Here is a 23932-nt window from a genome sequence, read left to right as displayed (position 1 = left end):
ACCCTCTTTAAAAACCCTCAAGATAAGCTGCTTGTTGAGAGGTTTACTTACCTTGGCAGTGACATTCATGTCTCTGAAGAAGTCAGTAGACGGATTGGGAGAGCATGGGGGTCACTTTAAAGGGGTGTGTGGTGTTCCTGGTATCTGCAAAAGGACGAAGGTCCAAGTCTTTACAGTCCTGGTGCTTCATGTTTTGCTATATGGTTGTGAGACATGGACGCTATCCAGTGACCTGAGATGAAGACTGGACTCCTGTATCTCTCTGGAGAATCCTTGGGTACCGCTGGTTTGACTTTGTGTTGCTCATGGAGTCCCGAATGAGGCACATGACCTGCATTGTGAGGGAGCGTCAGTTACAGCACTACGGCCATGTGGCACGTTTCCCTGAGGGTGATCCGACTCATAAGATCCTCATTGTTGGGGACCCGAGTGGCTGGCCCAGGCCAAGGGGTTGCCCACGTAACACCTGGCTATGGCAGATAGAGGGTCATTTCCAGAGGGTTGACTGGACTGCGTGTCTGCCTGGGGGGTTGCAAACCGGGATCCCGAGCTGTTTCGTCGTGTAGTGGGTGCGGCAACGTGCTGTACCAGTGCATACTCCCCAACTGACTTGACTTGGGATAAGCCACAAATCACCAATTTAGTGCCAAGTGAACCCTGGGAGGGTTACATTTTTTCTTGGAGTCCTCTGAGGACGCTACGAGAGCCCCTTGCGGTTATCTGTTGGTGGACCTGAAAGCCCACACACGCCTGATGAATTTCATTTACGTACCCGATTGTTTCCTCCCGACTGGCCCTCCGGTGTACGTCGTGAAAAGATAAAGACGTATCACTGTAAAAGATGTCAGTAAATTTAACGGTAAAAATACTGTAAATGGTAAAAGTAAAAGACCTTTTCTGAAAAAAGGAAAGTTACCTTATGTTCTGCTCAATATTACCTGTATATCTTAAATAATACATTTCATTATTTTTTGCAGCCGAGTTCTGTAAAATCGATTTTTTTCTACCTTCAAAATATGCTAAATACCGTTTACTGAGGCATTACAATGACACTGAACTAAATCTAGTGTAAAACTGTTAAACAGCGAAGGTAAATAACCGTAAAAACGGTAAAGCGCTGCTCCAGTAACACCGAAGTTACCATATTTGCATACGGACACGCCCCCTTTTACCATATTGACCCGCACGCCTTTGCACAGTCGGGAAAATCTTACACTAAGTTAGCAGAATTATTTTTCCCTGCGTGCTGAAGGTTTTTTGAGGTTACGGAAGCTGATTTTTGGTGGGTTGTATTCGATAAGCTGGCACACCTGTAGGGCACCAAAACACCACAAAAGCAAACTTTACTTCCCCGCCAGACAATGTGCCATGGCTTTCTTAAACATTGAATTGTTTTCAATGTGTGTAATTAAATGGTACCTGTTTGCTATTGGTTGTTGTTACTTTACCGATGCAAGCCGTGTACTGGGGTTTGACCCTGAAGATACTTTCTAATGGTTTATTGATTGGCATATTTATTACACTACATGAATTTCTGGTTATGGTTAAATATTCCCTTCTGTTGGAATGTGTTGTGTGGTGGACGGCCGGGACGCCCCTTCAACTTATGTTCCGAGAGAGCAACCATGGGCAGCTCAATACCTTTCCACGGGACGCTTGGTGGCAGCCTCCCTGGCTCAGCTTCCCGCAGGGCTTCATGGGAAATGGAGTCCTCCACAGCCCAGTTGGGATCTGGGGTGGCCGCCAGGGGGTGCTGCATGGGTTCCTGAGCCCGGTTGGACGAGTCTTTAGCCCCCCGGAAACAGGTGATCAAGGACCTGGAGCACTTGTGGGTGGGCTATTAAAGGAGCCAGCAACCACCACACAGCGGCCAGAGTCCGGTGGAGGAGGACAAGGTTTGGAGGAGGAGGAGGAGGAGGAGGAGGAGGAGGAGTGGTGGTGGTGGTGGTGGTGGTAGTAGTAGTAGAAGAAGAGGAGAGGAGTGTGGCGATTTACCTTTGTGTGTTGTTTGGGACTGTGTTGTGCCTGTGGGGATTACAGGGTAGACGTGCCCCACTGGTGAAGAGAAATAAAAAGTCTTTTGATTTTATACGTGCCTGCAGTGTGAATCTGTGTCGGGTCGGGCGCTTATATAGCGCCTTTTTACAGTTGCAAAATAAAAAGTTATTTACTACAAAGTTATACCGTAGACCTAAAAATATTGTCACTTTATTTATTACAGTAAAATTTTGGCAACCCAGCTGCCAATTTTTTATCATAAAAATAACATTTTTATAGAACTAAAAATACTGTCACCTTTTTTTTTTTTTTTTAACGGTAAAATTCTGGTAACCCCGCTGCCAGTACTTTACTGTAAATTTAATATTTTTTTACAGTGTACGATTTTCCAATCAATCTTCATTTTGACAGAAGCACCCTGCCTTAATACTACTATTGCATTTTCCATTCCAACAGACAGCGCATCACAAACACTTGCACTGCTTTTATGACTACCATGCCAACAGAGACATATGCATTGCGTTTGCCATTCCAACAGAGGGCACATCAGCAATATTAGCACTGCTTTTACAAAACTCATACCAAACGGCATATCAGATACTTATACATTGTGATGCGCTGTCTGTTGGAATGAAAAATGCAAACACTAGCACTGCTTTTATGACTACCATGCCAACAGAAACATATGCATTGCATTTTCCATTCCAACAGATGGCACATCAGCAACATTAACACTGCTTTTACAAAACTCATACCAAACGGTATATCGGATACCTATGCATTGCATTTTCCATTCCAACAGACAGCGCCTCCCAAACACTAGCACTGCTTTTATGACTACCATGCCAACAGAGACATATGCATTGTATTTGCTATTCCAACAGATGGCACATCAGCAACATTAACACTGCTTTTACAAAACTCATACCAAACGGCATATCGGATACCTACCTATGCATTGCATTTTCCATTCCAACAGACAGCGCATCACAAACACTTGCACTGCTTTTATGACTACCATGCCAACAGAGACATATGCATTGCGTTTGCCATTCCAACAGAGGGCACATCAGCAATATTTGCACTGCTTTTACAAAACTCATACCAAACGGCATATCAGATACTTATACATTGTGATGCGCTGTCTGTTGGAATGAAAAATGCAAACACTAGCACTGCTTTTATGACTACCATGCCAACAGAAACATATGCATTGCATTTTCCATTCTAACAGATGGCACATCAGCAACATTAACACTGCTTTTACAAAACTCATACCAAACGGTATATCGGATACCTATGCATTGCATTTTCCATTCCAACAGACGGCACATCAGCAACATTAACACTGCTTTTACAAAACTCATACCAAACAGCATATCGGATACCTATGCATTGCATTTTCCATTCCAACAGACAGCGCCTCCCAAACACTAGCACTGCTTTTATGACTACCATGCCAACAGAGACATATGCATTGTATTTGCTATTCCAACAGATGGCACATCAGCAACATTAACACTGCTTTTACAAAACTCATACCAAACGGCATATCGGATACCTACCTATGCATTGCATTTTCCATTCCAACAGACAGCGCCTCCCAAACACTAGCACTGCTTTTATGACTACCATGCCAACAGAGACATATGCATTGTATTTGCTATTCCAACAGATGGCACATCAGCAACATTAACACTGCTTTTACAAAACTCATACCAAACGGCATATCGGATACCTACCTATGCATTGCATTTTCCATTCCAACAGACAGCGCATCACAAACACTTGCACTGCTTTTATGACTACCATGCCAACAGAGACATATGCATTGCGTTTGCCATTCCAACAGAGGGCACATCAGCAATATTTGCACTGCTTTTACAAAACTCATACCAAACGGCATATCAGATACTTATACATTGTGATGCGCTGTCTGTTGGAATGAAAAATGCAAACACTAGCACTGCTTTTATGACTACCATGCCAACAGAAACATATGCATTGCATTTTCCATTCCAACAGATGGCACATCAGCAACATTAACACTGCTTTTACAAAACTCATACCAAACGGCATATCGGATACCTACCTATGCATTGCATTTTCCATTCCAACAGACAGCGCATCACAAACACTTGCACTGCTTTTATGACTACCATGCCAACAGAAACATATGCATTGCATTTTCCATTCTAACAGATGGCACATCAGCAACATTAACACTGCTTTTACAAAACTCATACCAAACGGTATATCGGATACCTATGCATTGCATTTTCCATTCCAACAGACGGCACATCAGCAACATTAACACTGCTTTTACAAAACTCATACCAAACAGCATATCGGATACCTATGCATTGCATTTTCCATTCCAACAGACAGCGCCTCCCAAACACTAGCACTGCTTTTATGACTACCATGCCAACAGAGACATATGCATTGTATTTGCTATTCCAACAGATGGCACATCAGCAACATTAACACTGCTTTTACAAAACTCATACCAAACGGCATATCGGATACCTACCTATGCATTGCATTTTCCATTCCAACAGACAGCGCCTCCCAAACACTAGCACTGCTTTTATGACTACCATGCCAACAGAGACATATGCATTGTATTTGCTATTCCAACAGATGGCACATCAGCAATATTAGCTCTGCTTTTACAAAACTCATACCAAACAGCATATCGCATACCGATGCATTGCGTTTTTTCTTGGTAATCTGCCACATGGAGTAACTGTCATTCTGCAAAAATAAATAAATCAAAGAACGACAAGGGGGACATGTTTCTTGAGAAAGCTGTTTCATTTTGGCTTTTTTTGTAACCCAGGACTGCCTAAACCTTGCAATCCAAGTGAACAGAATTACAGGTGCTAATGCAATGGCAAAGGTTTCCCTAATAACTACTTAGCATGTAAAACTTGGCTAATTAAGGCTAAGCTAAGGGAGATGACCATTAGGACACTGAAGGAATGGCTGCTGAAAAATGGGCTTTGCAGACATATGTGAATAAGAAATTAAAAATCGGTCATTTCAAGCAGCCATTAGTCGTGCCTTGGCTGTACTCTAAACTCAATTGAACGGTATGTTGATAAAAAGGGGCATCAATTTCTGTCAAAACCTTAATGAACCGTCATGATGATACAAAGAACCCTTCCCAGAATGAGGTGGTTCTTTTTTAAGCCCAGGGACCAGACAGCGGCACTCGAGTGTCATTTCGGCGTCAGTTATTTTCAAGAGCGCAGTGAAAGTGCGTGCACTTCGCCAAGAGCCCCGCCGTTCTGCCGCTCTTGTTTGTTACACCGGCAGAGCATCAGCACGTGTAGTGGAGGGGCGGGGGAAATCTAGGCTGGGGGCGGAGCTCCGTACGCATTCACTCGAAGGAAACCCGAGCCAGCGGACCGGCACGTGAGAAGGCTGCTAAATCCGCCTTAATCCGTGGCTTTCCATTGGGCCCCGAATGGCATGCCTCTCAGAAATCAGAGAGAGAGAGAGAGAGAGAAGAACACAGACAAGGTGAAGGGGGTCGAACCACAATTTCACCCCCCCCCCCCCCCTTCACCTTTTCCTCCTCCCGTCCCATTAACAAGAACACCGCCGCGCGACCACTAAGAGTCTTTTACTCCCGGAGCCGCGCGGAACGCAGAGTAGCAAGAAAATCGGGAAAGGGAAGAGGGACACGAGGGCTGACGTTAGCGCACCGATCTTCAGAGAAAGAAGACAATAAGCGGAATGGAGTGATACCAGGAAGAGTGGCTGGAAAACCCGGTACTGTGACGAGTGTGGGAGTGACAGGCTGGGTGAATTTTTCCCGGTGGCTCCCTGCTGTGACCCGACCTGAGCGCATAGTAAAAACAACCGGAACTGTCCCAGTTTAAAAAGAACATGTAAAAAAAAATAATACAAAATAAAAACAGTGACAGGGATTGTTCCTGCCTTGCGCCCGATCTTGTCGGGATGGGCTGCAGCTTCCACACGACCCTGCTATGGATAGGCGGGTTTGAAAATGAATGGACAGATGGATTGGTAATGGCCGTTAACGCCTGTCCAGGAACGGGTCACTCCTTTTTTTTTTTTTTTTGCGGATCACCCCATTTAGAAAATAAAAGGTGCGGCAGGGGAGGCGTTTGGTGGGGGGGTGAAACAGCTGAAACCTAACTGGATATCTAAGGGTATGAAGACCGTGGCCATGCTGTCAGAGCAGTGACGGGGATAAGAGCTGCAGACTTCCCAGGCGTCTGACAGACTGGAAGCACTGGTGACACCCGATTGGAACAAGGCTGATGTCACCCGAGGGGTTTGTGCCGCCGCCGAGTTGAGGAGCAGAAGGATAGTTTTGTTTTGTTTTTTGGTGGCTTATACCAGCGTGCGACATCCTTACAGAAGCACGGGGGTTATCCCAGTGTCAGAGGGGAGGAGCAAAGGGACTGGAATTACAGCTGACTCAGTGCTCGGCAAGTCGTCCAGTCGGCGCGCACAAGGAGGTCAAAAATAAGTGACGGCAGGGCACCAGTTTACCCCCTGACAGAGGATTTGGAATTTCCGAGACATTTACTTGTGCGGGAGCAGGGCGGAGAAAACAAAAAAGAAGAAAAAAGGGATTTGAAACGCAGCTCTCAATCGATCGATTTAAACTCCTCAGTAATCCTAGATGGGTGCGCGCACGCAATGGGACGGTCACATCAGCCATAGACAGGACTCGCAAAGTGCCATCGATTCACCTCCGACTGCAAACTGATGAAGAACCGGAGGGCTTTGTGAACGAACACGAAGAGACACATCCGCCGCTTTTGTTTTCTCGTTCTCCGCGCCAGGCGGCCCGACGGATAATGGAACGCTGCCTGTCCCAACGGAAGACTATGGACGTGTGCCTGAGACGCCTGAAGCAGGAGCTGGTAGGTGCCTCGTCTTCTTCATTTGGTGTTTCTTCGACTTTTTTGGTGTGCGTTGTAGATTTTGGAACCCCCAGTGCAGGTTTCATAATGAGCCGTGGAGTTTCTTCATTGTGGGACTGTGCTAAATGTATAAATGGTTAAGATTATTATTTGATATAGCGCCTTACACAGAGAACATTCAATCAGTTTGGATATGAGGATCAAGGAGCGTTTATAATGCAAAGTCGTGTATTGTGCCTCCAATTATAGTTGAAACGTTTTAACAACACGTTAAGTTATTGATAGACGGCACGGTTTGTCATTCTTTGTGTTTAAGCAAGCACACAAAGTAAAAGAAGATGATAATGTCCGATAAGTTCTGGAACGCGCTGTCATCCCTTCCAGGGTCGAAGCACATATATATATACAGTATAGCGCCTGTGGCGATGGATCCTGGGGGACGCGCGCCCCTTTAAGTGACCAAAACGGCGCCGCGGGCGTGACGGGAACGTGCGAAGCGCGCGCCCATGAAGTTTCAGAAAACGGCGCCGATCGCCTAATGAACTCACCGGGCTGTGCTCGAAGACTTTTGTGTCCCAAAGCTGCTGGGGTGAACGTCACCTCCTGTCCATTATTAGAGAAATTAGGCGCAGTACATGAAATAAAGCGGAGATGAACGGGCGAGGCTGGCTGTGGTGAACTGGCATCCCTGCCAGGGTTTGGAGGGGTGAGCGTGCACGCGCCTTGTGATGGGCTGTCAGCGCTCTTTGTAAAAAGATGCGGCTTCAAAATATATAGCCGTTCAGAGCTGGAAGCTTAAATCTCTAATGATTTTTATTTTATAAATCCCCTTACATGCACTTAGCACATTCATTCGCCGTTATATGGCACTGTAAACGAAGTTTATAGCATTAAAAATAACAGCTAGCACTTCATTTTCTTAACCCTTCCAGTGCAGGTTCATAATGAGCTGGGGACTTTCTTCAATGTGGGACTATTATCCATCCATCCATTATCCAACCCGCTCTATCCAAACTACAGGGTCACGGGGTCTGCTGGAGCCAATCCTAGCCAACACAGGGCGCAAGGCAGGAAACAAACCCTGCGCAGGCGCCAGCCCACCACATGTTATTATTATTATTATTATCCATCCATCCATCCATTATCCAACCCGCTATATCCTAACTACAGGGTCACGGGGTCTGCTGGAGCCAATCCCAGCCAACACAGGGCGCAAGGCAGGAAACAAACCCTGCGCATGCGCCAGCCCACCCCAGGTGACTATTATTAAGACTATTATTTGTTATAGCGCCTTACACAGAGAACATTCAATCAGTTTGGATATGAGGATCAAGCAGCGTTTACAATGCAAAGTCGTGTACTGTGCCTTCAGTTGAAACGTTTTAACAACACGTTAAGTCATTGATAGACGGCACGGTTTGTCATTCTTTGTGTTTAAGCAAACACACAAAGTAAAAGGAGACGTTAATGTCTGATAAGTCCTGGAATGCGCTGTCATCCCTTCCAGGGCCGAAGCACATATATATACAGTATAGCGCCTTTGGCGATGGATCCTGGGGGACGCGCGGCCCTTTAAATGACTGAAACGGCGGCGCGGACGTAACGGAAAGGTGCGAAGCGCGCGCCCCTGAAGTTTCAGAAAACGGCGCCGATCGCTTAAAGGACTCATCGATCTCAATACTCAAAGACTTTTGTGTCCCAAAGCTGCTGGGGTGAACGTCACCTCCTGTCCATTATTAGAGAAATTAAGTGCAGTAAATGAAAGAAAGCAGAGATGAACGAGCGAGCCTGGCTGTGGTGAACTGGCATCCCGGCCCGGGTTTGGAGGAGTGAGCGTGCACGCGCCTTGTGATGGTCTGTCGGCGCTCTTTGTGAAAATATGTGGCTTCAAAATATATAGCTGTTCAGTGCTGGGAAGCTTAAATGTAGAATGATTTTAAGTTTATAAAGCACCTTTCACACTTAGTACATTCATTCACCGTTACAGTATATGGCACTGTAAAGAATGTTTATAGCATTAAAAAAAATAAAACAAAGCGGCTAGCATTTCGTTTTCTTACCCCTTCCAGTGCAGGTTCACAATGAGCTGTGGACTTTCTTCAATGTGGGACAATTATTAAGATTATTATTTGATACATAAAGAACATTCAGTCAGTTTGGATATGAGGATCAAGGAGCGTTTACAATGCAAAGTCGTGTAATGTGCCATCAGGTTTAGTTGACACGTTTTAACAATGCGTGAAGTCATTGATGGACGGCACTGTTTGTCATCCTACTTCTCTTCATCTTCTTTGTGTTTAAGCAAACAAAGAAAGTAAAAGAACACAATGATGTCCGATAATGTCTGGGGCCTCGTTGACTTCCCTTCCAGAGTCGAAACCCATATAGCGCCTTAGTTCAGGGGTTTTCAACCTCAGTCCTGGGGGCCCCCATGTCGATTCCTAATCAGTGGCAACAACTGATAACACCGAGCTCATTTAATTAGCTGGGATTTCTTTCCCCTCTTATTCTTCATCAGACAAGCACAGCAGCATGACTTTTACATTTATAAGACATTTAGAAATATTTATATTTTTGCTGTAGAGTGAAATGCTTGTTGATTTCATTATATTTTGCCCTCTGTGCAGTTTTGCTTCTTTCATTGTATTTAAATAATAAAGAGCAGGACCGACAGCCAGGCAATCAACACTGAATCGAGAAAGGCTGCAACTGCTTTAGCGTTAGACTCACTAATTAGTAATTCAACAATTAGAACATATGGAAATGTAGAATGAAAATCAAGAGAGATAAATGTCAAAAAGAAAAAAAAATACATATAACTGCTTAGCACATTTTAATATATTTTTTTTGTACCAAACTTAGTTTTCTGATTTCTATATTGTTCCCAAAACACCGAATCTGGGAAATATCAGTTCACTTGATTAGCCCAGGAGTCCAATTAAAATCAGTTGGAACAAAAACTTTCAGACACAGGCGGTCCCTAGGACCGAGATTGAGAACCCCTTCTTCAGGCGATGGCTCTGGGGGACGCGCGCCCCTTCAGTTAACAAATCGACGACCCTCGCTGTCCGTAAAGGAAAGGTTTGGGGCGCGCGCCCGTCCGTTAAGTTGCACAAAACGGCGCCGATCGCCTAAATGGACCCACGGCTGCTGGGTTAATCTCACCTCCTGTCCATTATTGAGGCACAGGAAATGAAAGAAAGTGGAGATGAACGAGTCTGTCAGTGGTCTGCGGGGTACTGGCATCCCGGCCGGGGTGTGAAGGAGCGAGCGAGCGTGCACGCGCCTTGTGACGAGCTGTTCGCGCTCTTTGTGACTGCGGAAAATGAAAGGGTCGGGTTCAAAATAAATAGCAATTCAGTGCTGGAAGCTTAAATGTATAATGATTCTTCATTTATAAAGCGCCTTACACACTTAGCACATTCATTCAGCCGTTACTTGGCACTGTTAACAACGTTTATAACATTAAAAATAATCTAGTGTTTCGTTTTCTTATACACAAGCAGTGCAGGATCACAACTAGTTGGAGACTATCTTCAGTGTGGGATGGTGCTGTGTCTATAAAATTTATAATAATTCTGATTCTTTTTCACATGACTGCACAATAATAAAGTACACCCTCTTACAGTTCTGTGGTGTTATCAGGGCATTAAAAATCAAAAATCTGGCCCTTACCAGGTTCTAAAATGATTTAACTCTATTCTCAGGTGGAAAACCACACACAACAGATTCCTCCATGCCATTATTTATTTAACCAAAGCCAAAAGAGAGAAGCCACGTGTGAAAAACTAAGTACACCCCATGATTGAATAGCTTGTAGAACATCAGAACAATCTGGGCGAGAACAGGCCATTCAGTCCAACAAAACTCGCCAGTCCCATCCACTTAATTCTCGAGTCGAGTTTTGAAAGTCCCTAAAGACTTACCGTCCACCACACTACTTGGTCGCTTATTCCAAGTGTCTATCGTTCTTTATGTAAAGAAAAACGTTTTCTCTTCCCCTGGACTTCCACTCCCATCACTCTTTTGCCCTCTCTTGCCCGGCCAGGACACCTCATTGCTGAGAGGATTGGGGGAGCAAACATGGGCAGAACAGGACACTAGATGGCAGCCCCCATGGGTTGCAGTGGTGCCTCGGACTACTGCAGGGCTTCATAGATGAATGATGAATTGATGAATTGATTGTGAATTTCCCCTTGGTATTAATAAAGTATCTATCTATCTATCTATCTATCTATCTATCTATCTATCTATCTATCTATCTATCTATCTATCTATCTATCTATCTATCATATAGTTCCTTTCATATCTATCTATCTATCTATCTATCTATCTATCTATCTATCTATCTATCTATCTATCTATCTATCTATCTATCTTAATTTCACTTTACAGATGAAGTGAGTATTCAGCTCCCAGAGTTCATATCTACGTTGTCACACTCTCACAGGTTCCTGTCACTCCACTGTTGGATGAGGCAGCGACTAAACGTCACGTGTTGATCTTTTCCGCCCATTTGATCTTCACCTTAACTTTTGCTTTTTAATGTCATCGGCTCCAAAGAGCGACAGTGGCAACGGATTAATGTGAGGAAATGAGATACATAAGGTGGGGTGGGGTGGTGGGGGTCCACAAATGAGCTTTATTTAAGACGGCGATTAGCAGAGTGCTGCAGTTTGGCCTCACATCAACTTGGTAATCCCATCGCTGACACCACGTTCAACCTCAGGGATGCAAGCTGACCCAGGGTGGGGGAGGGCTGAGAACTGCAGCTGCTGATTCATACGCCAGTGTGCCCGACTGGCATTCCCAGCATATTTATGATAACACTGCTGATGCGACTCACAGAGTTGTTAAGATGTAAATTACAGTTTCAGAGAAATGACATATTTCTGGAATGACTGTTTAATTTGGGCTCTTTGTATTCTCACTTTGCTTTGTAAAAGCTGAGATGGCACTTGACAGGAAATGTGGCATTGGTGTGAGTCCTGTTTGTAACAACAACTGCGCTATTAGTTCCTGGTCAGTCAGCTCCCTGAATGTGAAGTCCAGTCCTGTGTAAGCATAGCAGGCCTCCCAAGCACTTGCTGAGGGGACACGTTGAGCACCAAGCACCTTTGTGGAGCCTCGGGACAGAGCTGACTAACTGGTGGTCATTTGGAAAGGTCATATTTACTGTACAGGAGTGGACTTGTTCTGGTTGTCATTACTCCAGACCACCCACTGTGACAGTGACCAGAGCTGAAAAGGCGAGCTCAGGTGTTTATGTAACATCATCCTGTGAAGAAGACACTTGAGAGATGAAGAGCATTGTCTGGCAAAGTGAAACCACAGACAGAGTGACGAGAACTGAATGGGAGACAACATGGAGACACAGAGCAGCAGTGACAGCCACCAATGTGTCTCTGGAGCAGAGATTTTGTATACAGGGCCTTCTATCTATCTATCTATCTATCTATCTATCTATCTATCTATCTATCTATCTATCTATCTATCTATCTATTATATAGTGCCTTTCATATCTATCTATCTATCTATCTATCTATCTATCTATCTATCTATCTATCTATCTATCTATCTATCTATCTATCTATCTATTATATAGTGCCTTTCATATCTATCTATCTATCTATCTATCTATCTATCTATCTATCTATCTATCTATCTATCTATCTATCTATCTATTATATAGTGCCTTTCATATCTATCTATCTATCTATCTATCTATCTATCTATCTATCTATCTATCTATTATATAGTGCCTTTCATATCTATCTATCTATCTATCTATCTATCTATCTATCTATCTATCTATTATATAGTGCCTTTCATATCTATCTATCTATCTATCTATCTATCTATCTATCTATCTATCTATCTATCTATCTATCTATCTATCTATTATATAGTGCCTTTCATATCTATCTATCTATCTATCTATCTATCTATCTATCTATCTATCTATCTATTATATAGTGCCTTTCATATCTATCTATCTATCTATCTATCTATCTATCTATCTATCTATCTATCTATCTATCTATCTATCTATTATATAGTGCCTTTCATATCTATCTATCTATCTATCTATCTATCTATCTATCTATCTATCTATCTATCTATCTATCTAATATATAGTGCCTTTCATATCTATCTATCTATCTATCTATCTATCTATCTATCTATCTATCTATCTATCTATCTATCTATCTATCTATCTATCTATCTATCTATCTATTATATAGTGCCTTTCATATCTATCTATCTATCTATCTATCTATCTATCTATCTATCTATCTATCTATCTATCTATCTATTATATAGTGCCTTTCATATCTATCTATCTATCTATCTATCTATCTATCTATCTATCTATCTATCTATCTATCTATCTATCTATCTATCTATCTATCTATCTATCTATTATATAGTGCCTTTCATATCTATCTATCTATCTATCTATCTATCTATCTATCTATCTATCTATCTATCTATCTATCTATCTATCTATTATATAGTGCCTTTCATCTCTACCAATTGCCGCTCCTCTGTAGCAGACACCTTTTGTATTTTTTGCACAGGTTCGAGCGGTTGGGTATGTGGCCTGTACGTGTGACCCTATGACGTCACATGGTGTCCTGGTGCCTCACCGCTCAGTTTCTTCTTTATTAGGACAGTTGTGTCCTGGTCAGTGATGTATGGAGCTCAGATGAATCTGTGATGGACTTTGACCTGGAAGCCTCACGTCTGACAGTCCTCCGCTTTATCCTTCTGGCCAGACTTGGTGCCACCTGATTGCTGCAGTGTGACACGGGGTGGTCTCTTCTGGTGGTCTCTTCTGGCGTTCACATGTGTCCTGACTGAAGTGTTTTTGCTCTTCTCATAAGTAGAATGAAGGGGCCGAGGGTTGAACTGACACACCGTCCAGCCGTCTACTGTCCCAAACATTAAGCAGTGGGCTTCGCATGGTCTTGACAGTAAAGGGCATGAAACCTACAAAAAGACATCTGGTCATTTCCTCTACCTTGTGCATCATTGGGCACAAGGTGGGCTCCAGCCTTGGACAGGACAGGGGTCCGCCACTCTGCCCACACACGCTCAGTCAATTCCAAGTCTCTTGGTGGTCCTGAATGTGTAATCTGAGCCTACTGTGAGCAGAAGGACGATCTCGACGGTGTGCTCCTCACTCACAGCTCGTCTACTTTTCCCACATTTCTAAAACGTTGATCAGATTTCCGTAACGTGAGAACAAAATGACAAATCGCTCAAAGGCGACGCCCGACTTCCCAGGGCTTTCTCTAAGCAAGCCTGCAGTTCAGGCTCTGTGAGTTTGCAGTGTTCACGTTGATCTCTGGGCGGCTCCCACCCAGTGAGAGACCCTGAGGATTTGTTTTGTCACATCTAGAAAGTGGTGGGGTGCCAGCTGGGTCGCCCCCTTTCTAATCCAACACAGTAACGTTAAACAAAATGGAGTTAAAGCAGACGGGAACTGACGTGAAGTTAAATTGAGACTTTTAGTGTTCTTGTCACCGGAGTCATCATCGGGAGCATCGGGTGGATTGTAACAGGGGTCCGATCTGAGATGACATTCTGGTGGGCTTCTGTTATTTTATAGACCACAGGGCATTAGGGGCGGGGCCAAACAGACAAAGAAGTTGGCGACTGCACCCCCTCTCTCCTCGTGATGGTATTGTTTATCTCTGATTGACCTGGAAGGTGACACACATGCGTGAAGAAGGGGCTTAAAGGTGGGCAGCACTGGCACATTAATTGGGCACTGCCCATCATGTCTGGAAAAAGAGACGCCTCGTTAGGTTTGGTGGATCAAAACAGAGAGTGCAAGGCTGGCGTGGCGTGTTAGGAATATGAAAAACTGGCATTGTCATTGTCTGCAGAACGTATCAGGTGATACGCTTTTGATGAAGACCACGATGAGGGAGTGACTGGTCATGTGACAGACAGACAGACCTTAGTATGTGTTTATACATAGCGTCCTGAAGGGGGCGCTCAGCTCCCCAACACAGACAGACGCACACACACCTTCTGTCATGACACGGCTTCTGTTATGCTGTAGATGGTCACAAGAAAAAGATGATCTTCTGACTTCCAATTATTATGTGGAGATCTTTGGAAATCCCTTCTGAGACTAACAGTCATCTCTGACCTTCTACTGGTGGCCTCAGAGAGCTCTTTGGATCTCAGCCCGGTGATAACCCACACTTCACACAGGACAGGGTCAGAGACGCTCCTCTCTAATGAAGATCTTATCGTGGTGCACCTCACGTGGTGTAGCTGATCTGAATTTGAGGTAGCGATAAACAAAGGGGTGCATTCACTTCTTAAACATGTGAAGTTTGCATTTATGTTTATTTAAATGTATACAATGGGCTACATTATGTAAATGTGGCATGACGTTTGTTAAATAATATTATCACTTATCTATAGATAGATAGATAAATATGAAAGGCACTATATAATAAATATGAAAAGCACAATATAATAAATAAATATAAAAGGCACTATATAATAAATAGATATGAAAGGCACTATATAATAGATATGAAAAGCACAATATAATAAATAAATATAAAAGGCACTATATAATAGATATGAAAAGCACAATATAATAGATACAGATAGACAGATATGAAAAGCACTATATAATAGATATGAAAGGCTCTATATAATAGATATGAAAATCACTATATAATAAATAGATTGATAGATATGAAAGGCACTATATGATAGATAGATAGATAGATAGATAGATAGATATGAAAGGCACTATATAATAAATAGATATGAAAGGCACTATATAATGTATACATAGATAGATAAAGAGATATGAAAGGCACTATATAATAGATAGATAGATAGATATGAAAGGCACTGTATAATAAATAGATATGAAAGGCACTATATAATAAATATGAAAAGCACAATATAATACATACATAGATAGACAGAGAGATATGAAAAGCACTATATAATAGATATGAAAGGCTCTATATAATAGATATGAAAAGCACTATATAATAGATTGATAGATATGAAAGGCACTATATGATAGATAGATAGATAGATAGATAGATAGATAGATAGATAGATAGATAGATATGAAAGGCACTATATAATAAATAGATATGAAAGGCACTATATAATGCATACATAGATAGATAAAGAGATATGAAAGGCACTATATAATAAATAGATATGAAAGGCACTATATAATGCATACATAGATAGATAGAGAGGTATGAAAGGCACTATATGATAGATAGATAGATAGATAGATATGAAAGGCACTATATGATAGATAGATAGATAGATATGAAAGGCACTATATGATAGATAGATATGAAAGGCACTATATAATGCATACATAGATAGATAGAGAGGTATGAAAGGCACTATATGATAGATAGATATGAAAGGCACTATATGATAGATAGATAGATATGAAAAGCACTATATAATAAATAGATATGAAAGGCACTATATAATGCATACATAGATAGATAGAGAGGTATGAAAGGCACTATATGATAGATAGATAGATAGATAGATAGATATGAAAGGCACTATATGATAGATAGATAGATAGATAGATAGATATGAAAGGCACTATATGATAGATAGATATGAAAGGCACTATGTAATGCATACATAGATAGATAGAGAGATAGATAAACACAAAATGCACTATATAATACATACATAGATAGATAAATTGACAGATAGATAGATAGATATGAAAGGCACTATATAATAGATAGGAAAGGCACTATATAATACAAACATAGATAAATAGAGAGATAGACGCAAAAGGCACTATATAATACATACATAGATAGATAAATTGACAGATAGATAGATAGATAGATAGATATGAAAGGCACTATATAATAGATAGGAAAGGCACTATATAATACAAACATAGATAAATAGAGAGAGAGAGACACAAAAGGCACTATATAATACATACATAGATAGATAAATTGACAAATAGATAGATAGATATGAAAGGCACTATATAGATAGATAGATAGATAGATAGATAGATAGATGTGACGGCACTAAGTGATAGATAGTTGATAGATACAAAGGGCTCTATATCAGGGGTCTCCAACTTCAGTCCTAGCAGATCAGAGTGGCTGCTGGTTTTCATTCTCACCCTTTTCTTAATTTGTGACCCATTTTTGCTCCTAATTAACTCCTTTTCCTTTCATTTTAATTGACTTCTCTTTTAAGATTTGTTCCCCTGAATGTCTTCATTTCCTTCCTTAATTGGCACCCAAACAGAAATGAAGTGTGAAGTGAGGGAGCCAACAGAAGACCAACTAAGTCAGGGACTCAAACTTCAACCAACTTCACTCCAACCAGTTGCTTAGTCAGGCGCCGATTCTTGTCGTTAATCAAACTCGTTCTTTAATTCCATGGCTTGTTGCTGCTCTCATTGTGCAATAGCAGACATTTCCGAAATTGTGTATTTTTTTCTTTTCTAAGAGCAGATCAGCATTCCTGAGACCTTCATCTTTCTTTATTTTCAGATATTGTATGATGGACACCAGTTATTTTGGTTCATTTTGTATCTCATTATTATTAGGCAGCTAATTAAGGAAAAAGAAACAATTAAGGGGTCTGAGTCTTCAATAACAAGTCAATGAAAATGAATTCAAAAGGAGTTAATTTTAAAAGAAAAAACAGGTCACTAATTAAGAAAAAGGTTAGAAAGAAAACCTGCAGGACTGGAGTCAGGGACCCCTGCTCTGTATTATAGATTGATGTGAAAGGCACTACATGACAGAGTGAAGATGAAATCTCGATTCCATGGGGTGTACTTACTTTTTCACAGGACTGTACATAGTTTTTTTTGGTTTTGTTTTTTTTAGCCCGGTGTAGGCCGAAGCCAGCCACTCTAGTGGATGCTAGGCTGTCATCTGGTGTACCTCCTCTGGGCAGGCTGGTGGAATTCAAATCTACTTCCCTGGATGTCCTCAAAGCACTTTGGCCACTTTGTAAGATTATTTCTAACAGTAGCCCAAACTACTAACTGGCCCACCTGCTTCCTCATATTGTAAAATGATTCCATAGTTTCAGACTACAGAATCCCACCCTGCAGATAATGAGCGACGTGCTGATGAGGTTATGACTCTTCATGGCGGCTCTCCTGGCTTATGGCTGCTATTCAGGGAGCTCATCGTGTAATCAAATCTGAGCCATTGAACCCTCCAGCCCACCCCATATTGTATTACCGCGCTGCCACAACTGTTTCTGTCTTTCCATTCTGACCTCTAAGAGGCAACACTGAGCCCCCCCAGACCCCAAACCCCAGACCCAACAGCAGCAGGACAGTTTTATTTTATAAAAGAGAACACCTTCACGGGTTCTTTCCTCCACAACACAAATGCAGTCAAAGACACAATTCCTTATCACTTTTCTCCTCTTCTTCCTCCTCTTCCTCAGTGAATGTTGTCCACCTCCTCTGACTCCCAGTCCAAGTTGAGGTTTCCTTCTTTATGTTGTACAGCTGCAGCACGTCTGGGTCATGCAGAAGCTCCACAAAACAAGAAGGTGTTTTCCTAGCAGCGCCCCCTGGCAGCACCCATGTGCACCAACTGGGCTGCCCATCAGAATTAGGAGTCCCATGTAACCCTGTGGGTGTTCAAACTGGGGCCTTGCCAGAGGAGCACTGCCACCTATCGTACCTATGAGTCCATCTGCTAGTCTTTCTCCCTGACTGGGTTTAGAACTAGGAATCATCCCAGCTGTTGTCGTATCTCCATTCAAGTTGTCCTTCCATTATGGCCCCCAGGGCCGGGTAAGAAACCATTCTGCATCCCCCAGTCCATCCGATACGACACCTGCACCATAAATGAAGGATCTTACTGGGTTCTTGTTAAAAATGAGTGGGACAGAATAAATTGGTTATGGGCTCAAGAGCACCCCCTCCAGGCCACAAGCCGACATAAAGCTGGTGAAGAGTGCCACTCTAAATGAGGGCCTTTGCTGTGGTGGGTGTCCGTGCCCCCAGACCACAAGAGAGATGGCCAGAAGGGATGGATGGACAGCCCATTAGCTGTGAAAGATGCTGCAGGGGATTGGTTATTCCCTCAGGACCCCTCCATATCAGTGCTCATTTGGGATCCAGCAGGGAATGCTGGGAGATGTAGTCCGGCAACACAGCCCTGTTGGGGACCATGGGTGCTGAAAAGGGGGCGCTGCAAGGAGATGAGCCCCCTATCAAGTGGAACTTCCGTTTGACCCGGATGTACTTCTATTGGGCAGTGGTCCTGGCACCGGAAGAACTCCCGGGTCCTTAATAAAAGGGGCCACACTCCCTTACCCAGGGTGGGAGGTTGGAGATCAGCGCTGAACTGGAGGAGGGCAGTGCAGTGGTGAGAGGAGAGGTGAACTGTAGAGAGAGAGTAAGGATACTTGTGCTTGTGCTTCTTGTTACTTTGTGGAAGAGTGTTTAATAAACACTTCATTATTTGAACCCGGGACTCTGTGTGATTGTGGTTTGGGGCTTGCTGACGCCCCGTGTTCCATCACATGGGTAACTGAATCTCCATCTTACTGGTCACCATCTGTCTCTTCATTCCTATTTACTTCTTCCTCTTCTTCTTCACCTTTTCCCACTTCTATGTTTGGTTGATGTGCTTAAATTAACCTTCTCTAAACATCTCGGCCCACCTCAGTCAGACCCTTTTCCTTCGGATCTTCTTTTACTTTATCCATCCACCTCCACGTTGGCCTTCCCTGCTTTCTCTTCTCCTGGACTTCCACTCCCATCACTCTTTTGCCCTCTCTTGCCCGGCCAGGACGCCTCTTCGCTGAGAGGACCGGGAGAGCAAACATGGGCAGAACAGTACCTCCCTGAAGACACTAGATGGCAGCCCCCATGGGTGGCAGTGGTGCATCGGACTACCGCAGGGTTTCATGGGAGATGGAGTTGTTTACAGCCCTGTTGGGATCCGAGGGGTACTGCAACCGCTCCAGAGCCCGTATGGGCGATCCTACCACCACACCTGGAAGTGGGTCATCAAGCACCTGGAGCACTTCTGGGTAACAGATAAAAGGGGCCTGCAGACGGCATTCGGGGAGCCGGAGTTGGGGAGGAGGGAGATGAAGCTTACCGAGGAGGAGTGGAGGAGAATAAGAAAGAGAAGAAGGAAAAAGTATTGTGTTTAGGTGTTGAGCTCGTGCTTTGGGACTGTGTGGTAGCTTGTGGGGACGGGGAAGACATTAGCTATAGGTGAACGTTATCAGTGTGCCTCCTGCGTCCGTGCGTGTCGGGCTGAGTGGCTGCTATGCCCTCTACACTTGTCACACCACATAGTCCTTGTCTCTCCTCATCACGTGTCCATAGAACATTAGAACAATCTGAATGAGAACAGGCCATTCAGCCTATCAAAGCTCACTTATTCCTCTCCACTTAATTCTTCAGAAATAACATCAAGTCGAGTTTTGAAAGTCCCTAAAGTCTTACTGTCCACCACACTACCTGGTCACTTATTCCAAGTGTCTGTCGTTCTTTGTGTAAAGAAAACCTTCCTAATGTTTGTGAGAAATTTCCCCTTCACAAGTTTCTAACTGTGTCCCCATGTTCTTGATGAATTCATTTTAAAATAAGTCTCGATCCACTGGACTAATTCACGTCATCATTTTAAACACTTCACTCAGGTCTCCTCTTTATCTTCTTTTGCTTAAACTGTAAAGGCTCAGCTCTTTTAATCTTTCCTCATAACTCATCCCCTGTAGTCCTCTAATCAGCCTCGTCGCTCTTCTCTGGACCTTCTCTAGTGCTGCTATGTCCTTTTTGTAGCCTGGAGACCAAACCTGCTCCCAGGACTCCAGATGAGGCCTCACCAGTGTGTTATAAAGCTTGAGCAGAACCTCCTGTGACTTCTACTCCACACATCAAGGCGCTATATAACCTGACAGTCTGTTAGCCTTCTTAATGGCTTCTGAGCACTGTCGGGAAGTTGATGGCTTAGAGTCCACTATGACTCCTAGTCCTTCTCATAAGGTGGACTCTCGATTTTCCAACCGCCCTTTGTGTATTCAAACCTCACATTTTTACTTCTTATGTGTAATTCTTTACATTTACTGACATTAAAGTTCATCTGCCACAAATCTGTCCCACATTGTCTGCTGTCCAAGTCCATCTGTAAGGACTGTCCTTTCCTAGGTTTTCTCTTTCCTCTGCTTGTCTCATTTCTTGTTCTGTCCTTGTCTGTAACTCCACACGTCCATCTCCACATTCTTCTTTCTACCACATGCCATCTTCTTCTCCTGCGCCTACCATTACCACCCATGTCTCAGCTCCATACATCACTGCCGGTCTTACCACTGTCTTAAAAATCCGACCTTTACCCTTTGCCTCAATTCTTTGACCACACCACACTCTTGAAATCTTCTTCCATTTGTTCCGTTCCACAAAGCTCTTTATGGGTTGTCTCTGTATTTGTTTTCCATCTCGGGTGACACTTCAGCACCACACTGGAATTTTTTACGGTGGCTGGGGTGCCAATGCTGCCACCAACCCCCTAAGTTGGAGGACCTACTGGGAGATTAACATCACACTCGGGTGTCAATCCAGGTGGTTTGTCATGTGGCGGATGTGGCAACTTGATATCACCTACCACTGACTCAAGATATTTAAACATCTCCACCCTTCTGCTGCTCCCCCAGCAGGCTAACTTCTGAATCCTGATCATCATCACACCTCAGATCTACTTCTTCTTCTTCTTCCTATTTATCTCCCACCCTCTATCTTCCCAAGCCCTTCTCCATTATTCCAACTTTCTGTCCTTATCCTGCTCTGGGGGGGCTTGGCCTTTTATCCCATGACTCAACACACCCATACGCAGATCAAAGAGGTCAGGACTTCAAGAAGACCCCTGGTGCAGACCACCTCAAACTGTTACCCCAACACTGCTTTTAACCCAAGTCCTCACTCCCTCATGCATGTCCTACACAATCCTCTTACACTTCCCTGGACCCCCTTTCTTTCTCATGCCCCTCCAGACCTCTTGACGTGGCACCTTCTCCAAATCAATGACCACCTTATGCAGATCTTTCTGTTTTTCTCAAAGCTTCTCTATGAGTTTTGCAATGGAAAGACTCCATCGGTTGGTCCTGTCCTTGCCATCAAACCAAACTGCTCCTCCCCTGTGGTGGTCTCTTCCCCAAGCCTTCCCTCTAGAGCTCTCAAATGTGGGTGACATCAGCTTTATCCCTCTGTAGTTTCCACAATCCTCAGTCTCGCCCTTCTCTTTATAGATGAGTACAGTCCCGCTGTCCCTCCATTTGTATTCTCTCTTGTTCGGATCTTCTACATTAACTTCCACCACACATCTCCCCCTGTTCTTCTGAACTCTTCCACACATCCACTGGTATTTCATCCAATCCTGTTGCCTTTCCATTCTTCACTCTTTTCAGCGCCTCCTTCACTTCCTCCCTCCTTATTCTTGGTAGTCACCCTTCCTTCCTTGATCATGAGAGTTTACTTCAAAATAAACTGCTCACAAAAATGAAAGGACCACTTTGTAATGAGAGTCTAGCATCAAGTCAATGACACTTGTGGACTATCGATCTGGTCAGTTAAGAAGCAGAGGGCCTTGTTCATCAGTGTCAGCTGCTTTGGTGCACTAGAGGGGCAACAATGAGACGACCCCCAAAACAGGAATGAATGGTTTAACAGGTGGAGGGAAGCCACTGACATTTCTCCTTCCTCATTTGTTTTGTCACTTGTTTTACATTTGGCTATGCTCAGTGTCACTACTGGTAGTATGAGGCCATACCTGGACCCTACAGAGATGGCACAGGTAGTCCAACTTCTCCATCAATATGTGGCATTGCCAGAAAGTTTGCTGTGTCTCCCAGCACAGTCTCAAGGGCATGGAGAAGATTCCAGGAGACAGACAGGCAGTTCCTCTAGGAGAGCTGGACAGGGCCCCCCTTTAGAAGGTCCTTAACCCATCAGCAGGACCCACCAGTTCCTGCTCCTTTGGGCAAGGAGGAACAGGATGAGCACTGGCAGAGCCTGCAAAATGGCCTCCAGCAGGCAGGCCAGCCACTGGTGTGAATGCCTCTGACCAAACAATCAGAAACAGACTTCATGAGGGTGGTCTGAGGGCCCAACATCCTCTAGTGGGTACCATGGAGCTCGATTGGCATTTGCCATACAATACCAGAATTGGCAGGCCCACCACTGGCAGGTGCCCTGTGCTTTTTCACAGATAAGAGCAGGTTCACCCTGAGCACATGTGACAGACGTGAAAGGGTCTGGAGAAGCCATGGAGAACATTATGTTGCATGGAACATCATTCAGCATGACTGGTTTGGTGGTGGGTCAGTGATGGCCAGTCAGGGGACGCATATCCATGGAGGGACGCACAGACCTCTAAAGGCTAGACAACAGCACCATATTACTGCCATTACGTATTGGGATGAAATCCTTGGACCCCTTGGCAGATCCTATGCTGGTTCCTCCTGATGCACGACAATACTCGGCCTCATGTGGTGCGAGGATGAAGGAATTGATACCACTGACTGGCCCACCCCCCCATGCTCTCTCACCTGACCTCAATCCAGTAGAACACCTCTGGGTGGGACATTATGTTTCGGTCCATCCGACACCTTGGACTGTGCAGGAGCTCAATGATGCCCTGGTCCACATCTGGGAGGAGATCCCCCAGGACACCATCTGTTGTCTCATTAGGACCTTTGTCAGGCATTGCATACAAACTACTGAGTACGATTTGGAGGTGCTGAATGAAATTTCGGCCAAATGGACTCACCTGCCTGTCACATGATTTGTTCCCTTTGATTTTCGGGGTGTCTGTCTGTCGGTTCTTCATTTTCATTTCTATCCTTTTGTTCCTCACACATCACCATATCAGTTAATAGCAATGGAGACAACCAGCAGGGTTTCTTTTCCCATTGAGATCCGATGCGTTTTCAAAGTGTGCCTTTCATTTTTTTTTGAGCAGTTTCTATTTGAGTGAAGTGACATGTTT

At 43.7% G+C, this 23932-nt stretch overlaps 1 protein-coding gene across 4 annotated transcripts in view; it reads left to right on the top strand.

The window, feature by feature from the left end:
* Positions 1-23932, top strand: part of inka2 (inka box actin regulator 2) — a 361375-nt gene that overhangs the window by 313967 nt on the left and 23476 nt on the right. For 3 of the 4 annotated variants that reach the window (XM_051924465.1, XM_051924467.1, XM_051924468.1), the window contains exon 1: positions 6265-6905. In XM_051924465.1, the coding sequence (XP_051780425.1) occupies positions 6840-6905 (66 nt within the window). In that variant the 5' untranslated portion in view covers positions 6265-6839. Of the gene's footprint in view, positions 1-6264; positions 6906-23932 lie in introns of those variants that run through there. The other variant, XM_051924466.1, reaches the window with a different exon arrangement.

Source organism: Erpetoichthys calabaricus, chromosome 3 (assembly GCF_900747795.2).
Source record: "Erpetoichthys calabaricus chromosome 3, fErpCal1.3, whole genome shotgun sequence".
Taxonomy (NCBI): domain Eukaryota; kingdom Metazoa; phylum Chordata; class Cladistia; order Polypteriformes; family Polypteridae; genus Erpetoichthys; species Erpetoichthys calabaricus.
The sequence above is the reverse complement of the archived record's forward strand: the minus strand, read 5'-3'. Positions and strand labels throughout refer to the sequence as shown.